This window comes from Rhea americana, unplaced genomic scaffold (genome assembly GCF_003343005.1).
Source record: "Rhea americana isolate MKP2758 unplaced genomic scaffold, rheAme1 scaffold_25, whole genome shotgun sequence".
In the NCBI taxonomy this organism is placed as follows: domain Eukaryota; kingdom Metazoa; phylum Chordata; class Aves; order Rheiformes; family Rheidae; genus Rhea; species Rhea americana.
In genome coordinates this window covers 6,029,858-6,037,735 of record NW_028186368.1, presented here as the reverse complement: position 1 = coordinate 6,037,735, position 7,878 = coordinate 6,029,858, and the positions used below count along the sequence as shown (strand labels likewise).

Below are 7,878 nucleotides of genomic sequence, written 5' to 3'. Positions count from 1 at the left end.
TCTACTTTCTGAAGTACATATTCCACACCATTTAACAGCTACTCAAACAACAGTTTACATTGGCCAATAACTGAATGAAGTCCTTAGAAGTCAGTAATTTTCATCCCCTATGAAGTCCACAGCAGTGTCAACTCTGGTGACTATACTGCAAGGTAACACCTTTCAATCCTTGCTCAGCTTAAGGCCCAGTACATAGCAAAAAACTTCAAGCTTTTGCTGCTTTGCTGAAGCAAAGAGGTTTCCCCCCAACATGCACAGTTAACCTAACAGCAAGCAGAAGCTGTCAATTTTACTTCCTCCAAGTAAAATTGGAGTAAAATATTCCCCCAATATTTCTACGTCCTTTACAACCCACACACAAACCAAACATCTCTTTACTCAGGAGACAACAGGGGATATAAWGAGAGTCTCTCTCCTTCACTCATATCACAGAGAAGACCTACTCTTCAAGGTTAGTCATACAAAACTGAGAACTGACCTTAGGTCTCTAATAGCTTCAGACCAAACCAAATATGCAATCTTATTGGGAAAAGCCACTTGACGCAGGAATACCAGGTGATGGACAAATTTCTTTCGCAAGTTCAGATATTGTTTTTCCACATAAGCATCAGCAAGATGATAAACTGAATTCAAATGTGAAAGGAAGTGTGTGGCAACAAGCCTCCACTGCTGGCACAGAAGCAATAGCACTAGAAGAATATCTGTAGGCTTAACACAACCGAACTATTCATTGCACAGCCCCTCTGGCATAGTGAAAGGTCAAACCAATCTGTAGGCAGACACAATGCCGTTGTAACAGAAAAGCATGAAAGTGGGTGATCAAGAGAACATACATGTTTTTCAAATACGTTATTCACTATGCCTTTTGTAAACTTGTCATGTCTGACTAGGGAAACGTACCCTCAAAACTAGCTACAAAACAGATTCCCTTAAATAAAAGCAAAGTGCATTATTACCTGCAGACACATATATCAAGCCTGAACAACTTATACCAGGTGGAGTAAGTTTTCATCTGTTTATCCTCCTTCCCAATGGTGGTCAGAARGTGACTTTCTCATTCAGAGATGAGTAAAACCATTTTTCATGGTAGAAGAGTACATAGCAGCTCTATTGGAATGACAATCTGAAGCCATAKGGTAAATTTTTTGTAATGAAAAATGCTGATAGCCTTAAACGCACTTGAAATATTATCCAAGTTAAGGCCTCCCAGTTCTTTGCAGCATCTCTCTCAATCTAAATGTTTTSATTAAAATTATTATATATTAAAAATGTGCAGTACAGCTTTCTTTGCCCTCCTTGTTTTTTAGATCTCTTTCAACTACGTCAATAAAAATAAYTCATAAAAGTGCATACAAACTTCTCCCACATCAATGTTCAGACTGCTACTGCAGTTCTACATTAYTTTTAAGAGAAAACCCATCTTCCATTATAAACAAAAATACAATACCAAGCAAAGCTAAATTTCTCAAATTCCTTACAAGTCTAAGGCATATTTGTCTGAGATTTCTAAAAATACTAGTAACTAGAGTGCAGAAGATTAGAATTTAAGATCTGCTTTTTTTTTTATTATTCTTCCTTACTTTCTTCCCACCTTAGCRGAAAGTCCGTTTAAGTTTCTTTCTTAATTATTTTTTTTTCTCTTTCATGAGACAATTCACTTCCTGCTAAAAAGGACAAAAAAAAATTAATACCGTTCCATCTATCTCTACTATGCAAAAGCAGAAATCTGTTTATTGATAAGACTTGCACTATACTTTGTTACACTGCACACAAAAGTAAAAAAACACCAATCAACAAAAGCAGAAACAAGGAGAAGAAATCAGATCATCTGATACCAAACATTAGTAAAAAGGATTTGAGTCAAAAATACCAGTGATTATTGAAATCATCAGAAAAATCATACTTGATTCATAGTTTAAGCAATTAATAATACTAAACAGTCACACTACATGGTTTACAAATCCATCAGATTCTAAGTCAGGAACTCACTGAGGTGAACAGTATTTCCCAATCCTTTTTYTCCTATGCTGAGTCATATTTTTAAAGAAAGATTTATTCAAAAAAATTGTCTGGAAGAYGGTTTCATCTTGTGGACTCCCTTTTAACTGCAAGGCTTTTCAGACATGGTAAGAAAGAAATATTCCAATAGTCCTATGTTTTCTCACCTAATATATCCAGTTGCCGTAAATGAGTACAGTTAGCAGCAAGCTCTTCAATGTCTGTGTCACACACAGACCTGTTGGCTGTAAGAAAGAGCTTTTGTAGGTTTGGGAGTTTACGTGCAAGGTTGGTGAAACAGCCTGTACTGCTCTGTAATGTAGGGCACCAGCCAAGATCAAGTTCTTCCAAAAGCTGGCAGCCTGAAGCCAATTCTGCTATTCCGCTTTCAGTTATGTTTTTACATCTCCACAAATCCAGACTGCGAAGCTTTTTGCATTTTGCTCCCATCATACTTGCTATAAGATCATAATCTTCAATCTGCAAGGAAAACAAACACTCTGTCACATATACCATCTTTTCCAGACATATACAGGTGTTACAAGAACTTGCTTGCCAACACACCTACAGATCTTTCTTAAGCATTTGTCATTTCTAAAGAGCTTGAAGAATTACGCCTTGTAGATGACAATGAGGCCTACTTTCGCAAAAGACAAAGCCAAAATACATTTTCTATCAACCACTGAACACAGATGCTTTCAAACTCATTTAATAAAATGATCAGTGGAAATACAGGAAAGTATTTTCTTTCAAAGCATCCTTTTTGAAGTTATTTTTCTTTCAAAAGATAATTATATTATGGTGATAGGCAATGCCACCATAAGCGTATGCGCATTAAAGAACGCACATATTTCTGTTCTAGGTCAATCAGTTACTACATCTCCTTACACAAGCATTACTAGCTACCTTGGGCAAGCCAAAGGGGTTCACATAATGTCTCATTAAATAGGCAGAGAAGAATGAAATTCACTCTCAAAAAAGCATAGGCTTTGTTGAAAAGAATAAATCACACTGCTCCCCTCCTCTGTCCTTGAGTCAAAGTAGGGAAGGCTCAGCCAATCTGCTTTGTCACTTGCTTCCAGAACTTTTAGGAAATTCTACTAAGTCTCCTTAGTTACTTAAAATTAATATGTCTATCACCAGAGACAGCAGCAAACTAGAATCCCACTACATATACCTCTAGCATATACATGCAATACAGCTCAGATGAGTTCCCYGTAGGAACTGCTATCCCTGTGTTTTCTTTCCATAAATCAATGCATGCCCCCAGGAAGTCTATGACTAAAACAACTTTTGCAGAAAATCTCTCTCTCTCGTGCTTATTACTGTAGGATCACAGGCAAATGTTGGCCTGCTAGGAATGATGATTCGGCTTGAATAAAAGTAACTCTTGATAATCAGTTTTGGAAAGAAAAAGTCACTATATGCATAAAGAATGCCTGAGATTTTAGGAAGAGGCTGGAGAACAAGAACAATGGAAAGCCTACAAGCTRAAATTTAGCCCTATTAAACTGGCACGCAACTAAGCCACATCCATTTTGAACCTTTACACAAAAACAGTTTACTTTCTGATGTAGTATCAACCCAGCAGTTAACAGGCCTTTGTGCAACATAACTCCAGGCTGAGTCCCTAAGCAAGTGTGTAGAGACACACACACACACACACACAGAGTAGTCTAAGTACTCACCATGACGCAGCTGCCCAGACTGAGGTGCTGAAGCTCTGAACAGAAATTCAGGATACTGAGCAGTGCTGTTTGCTGCCATACGGGAACATATCAGAAATGAATATGGAAAGAAAAATAAAGAAAAGGTCAATTAGACATTAAAAGTTGTCACCACTTTTCCTGAAATACATCTCAAAATTCAGCTACAGACAAAATGAATGGCACTTAATGAATCCCTAAGTACTCTAACCGTTGATTGTCTTAGATCCACAGGAATCATTACACACCTTTCTCCAAGTCACTCTGAATGCTGTTTTTCATTGCCCTGAAGATACCTACACATCTATGACCTATGGGTTCATTTCCCCAGCAAAGCTGCAGGAAAAAAAGTATGGCAAGTTCAAACAACAGGCAAGGTCAAACGAAAGCCACAGAGGGCTGGTGACATACCAGGAGAACAGCAGAGGCTCTGACATTCGCTGCTCAGCCTCAGCCTGATAGAGGTGTCAATAGAACTGTGCAGCATCAGGGCTGAGCTGGTGACTTTAATGTCAAAGGAGTCTCCATGCTGACAGGGATGCTGACAACCATTGAGCACCTGTCATGACTAGCATGCAGGCTGAAACACATATAGTGTATACTTGACAGTCATGTTTTTGCCATTTAACATGGCTATTCTTTTTAGAAAGTACTGCACGTTATCGAGGGAGCCTGAAATTGTACTGGAACATCAAATGCATTGTACAAAACATTAAGTATATGGCTATTCTGTTCTATTTTCATATGACAAGGGAAATTTAACTTTTTCAAAAAAAAAAACTTGTGTTTCTAAGACATAGAAGATACTCCACTGCATTGTCTGTAGTCATATTTTGTTTTATAGTTTGAAATATACCCAGTGCAAAAGAAAAAAAAAAAAACCATCTGGGATTCAAATTACAAATAACTGCATTATACTTAAAAACATCTACCACTGAGGATTTTGAAATCTATAGGAGCCTGAAAACTGGCGTAAGTCTCACAAAACATTAGCAATAAAAACAGAATATACAATAGTTTCTCTCAGGAAAAAAAAGAAAAAGCAAGCTACGTACAAAGGATGAAGTAATCTACTGCTAGTAAGTGGAAGCCTTAAAGCAACACTGATCAACAATATTTGTACACACGTATAGAGTAATTCAAATAAAGTTAGTCATTTGATTACCATAAACTTTCTAAGAACAAGTAAGTGTTTCTCCTTAATTTTCTCAGCTTCTTATATTTTAATGAAACTCAGCAGGAACATGACCTGTTGTCATACCGGTGTGAAGTAGTATCTGATCCCTTGCACTGAAAGGCTTGCAGATGCAGAACAGGGACACAGTGCAGAGTCCCTGGAGTGCATGGACTCTTTTTTTTAGATTTCTAATTCAGGTGTCTCCAGAGAGCAACAAGAAATACCTAACACTCAACTTTATATGGAAGCTCAGCTTCCAGCCCTGCCTTCCKAGATTTGATTTCCCAAAGGCAGCCTATATCTTTACACAGGTCTGTTTGCTTGCTTTACTCCATTTGTTTTTAAAGAAAAAGCATTAAATATCATTACAAAAGAGATAATACTCAGTAGCACTTTAAATCTAGTAAATGTATAAATACATTCACCTATACAATAAGCTTTAACTAAAGTACTTATTAAGCAAGCACTTCATTTAGAGTATTAAATCTGAATAAGTAATTAACTCCAATAAAACGAGACATGTATTTTACTTACTGAAAGCTATGAGCTTTAGAACCTATTCAGGTGTCCAAAGCAAAATCCCTAAATCCCTATCTCCACACCTTAAATATCAGAGTTTTTTTAAAGTCTCAAAAGACTGCACACACAATTCTAAATAGGTATTCAGATGACTCCTCAGGAAAAGTAAATAATTTGATGCATTCCCCCATGTCTTTCAGTAATGGTTTTCAGTGCAGAGTTCAAACACTGACCTGAAAGGACTGGAAGCAGCAAYACTTACACACAAACAATGCAGAAGAGAATGGACACTTTAAATAGACTGTAGGACATAAGATTAAATCGGTAAAATCCCTCCTTCAGAAGTAAAATAGTTAGGAAGACTGGTATTTATARTTGTCTTGATCATGCAACTGAACTAACGTGTTAACTTGATCAGGTATTTTTGTATAGCTCTCAAAATATCTTTTTCAGTCTCTCTCTAATCTCATACAGTCAGCCCTTTACTGATGTGTACGCAGTCCACATTTTCAAACGTGTTTTCACTACCTACAAAACCCATGGTGTTATTTAAAACAAATATCTTTTAAAAACAACCAAGAAGAGAATAAGCATAAAGAATCTGGATAATGAGAAGGGAGCCTGGCAGAACACCATGTCATACTGTCCCACAGCATCCCAAGTCAAGTCCAAGAGTAACAGCTACTTACTCAACATTAACTACACCGGAGGTATTGATTTCTCTTCTGGGGTAGATACACCTGCACACAATAAATTAGATCTATTCAGAAGCAGTGTCTGTTCTTCTTTAAGAGAGGTAATTTTTGCGTATATCAAGAAAGAAAACAATGTTCTTTCAGTATGTCTAATTGTGCCTCCATTGATTCAGAATCCAGGTGATAAAGGACAACAGGAGAGGATGGCAACTCACAGAATCCATAAGCACTATACCTAAAAGGACTATCACTGTAATAACCTGTCTCTCTTTCAAGTCATATGTCTGTACAATTAATCTCTCTGATTTGCTTTCAAAATAAAATGAGTGGTAGAACTCCTATTTAAGCAGAGCTTGGAGAAGAGTAAGGCAATCACCCGACCCTGAAGCTGCAACTCAGGCCACAAACTTTAGAAGTTTGCTTGCTTTGTAAGAGGAGCTAAGAAGCCACCTAAATTCTTGATCATCAACGTTTAACCTGGAGAGAATCCATTTCACTTTCTCAGCCAAGCAGACACCATGAAATCAAAGATTACCCACATAACGCTTTCTTCTTCTGCCTAATAGCCAGAACACGCATAGTCCACAGATTTCTTGAGCAATATTAAAACATTTTCCCTATACCAAGGGTAAAAACTTTAGCTCCTTTACTGCTCCCCTCTGCACATGTTCAAACTGTGAAAAGAAAAAAAGTAGGAGATGTAAAAAATAATTGGAAGCAAACTTAAGATTTTTTTCTTTTTATTAATAGAGTAACACATGACATGGCCTCCRTGGTCCAAATTTCTTATATAATTCAGTTGAGTTGATCCTGCCTTGAACAAAGGAGAGAGGAGATTAACTCGAAATCCTTTCCAGTTCTGAGATTGGAAATGAGACAGGTGACAGCTGTGGCCCAAAACAAAAAGTTCCATTTTGTAATACAGGCCAGGGTAGAAAAGGTTTACACCTGGTGTATCAAACGGGTGTATACTTCAACTGAAGTGCTGCTATGTGGCTAACTTGTATCCAATTTGTCTTTGTAAAGATCCCAGATCCATAGACAACTATTCAGCTTTTAACTTCTGAGTTGCAAAAGTGCCCCTGGTTTGAAAAGACAACCTACCAGTGGAAAAAAACAAATACACAAAAAAACCCTGTCTGTGGCAAGTTATGTCAACCTGTGAAAGATGCACATTGAGTATGACAGTTTACTTGTTGCAGTTGCACTGTAAGATATCCCAATTAATTTTTTAAAAAATAACATAAAAGACAGCTAACACCTGTACTATAAAAAAGTGTGAAAACAAGTGCACTATGGTGTACCTTTAAAAGGCTAATAATAGAAGAATTTAAGAAAAAAACCTTATAGAATTGGGACAAAGAAGAAACAGTTTGCCTTTTTTCAATATATATACTTCYTTTTTTACAGAGAAAGCTTGAAAACTGCTTTAAAGATCGTTACTTTCTATGCTGGGAACAAAGAACAGACTGCTCTTTCCCAYTGTTTTCTCAGAACAGGGTCTGACATAGGTTGGGAATTCTTACAGCCCATTACCAAAATGACGGGAGGGTCTAAATCTTTTACAAGACATCTTTTCCTATAATCATTTATTCAAACTCCTCAGTGAATCAGGTGCTGATAAAAAAGAAAGTTTCCAACAGTCTGATCAAAATCTGCTTTATCTCTTCTTTACATCAGGGTTCCCTTGCTTGCTATGTATATTATCACAGAGTTTCTATTTGCCAGATTACCATATAATTGTCCAAGAAAAAATCTGAACTAGGCAAGATTTAATTACATT

The 7,878-nt window shown here is 37.0% G+C and overlaps 1 protein-coding gene across 7 annotated transcripts in view; it reads right to left on the bottom strand.

The window, feature by feature from the left end:
* The window catches only part of FBXL4 (F-box and leucine rich repeat protein 4), a 67,083-nt gene that overhangs the window by 14,911 nt on the left and 44,294 nt on the right, over positions 1–7,878 (bottom strand). For 6 of the 7 annotated variants that reach the window (XR_014896112.1, XM_085306943.1, XM_085306945.1 and 3 more), the window contains 2 exons: positions 3,687–3,758; positions 2,166–2,478 (listed from right to left, as the gene is read on the bottom strand). Coding sequence is in view for 6 of the 7 variants with exons in the window: in XM_085306943.1 (XP_085163069.1) it covers positions 2,166–2,478; positions 3,687–3,758 (385 nt within the window). In the remaining variant the exon portion in view is untranslated. Of the gene's footprint in view, positions 1–1,668; positions 2,479–3,686; positions 3,759–7,878 lie in introns of those variants that run through there. The other variant, XM_085306948.1, reaches the window with a different exon arrangement.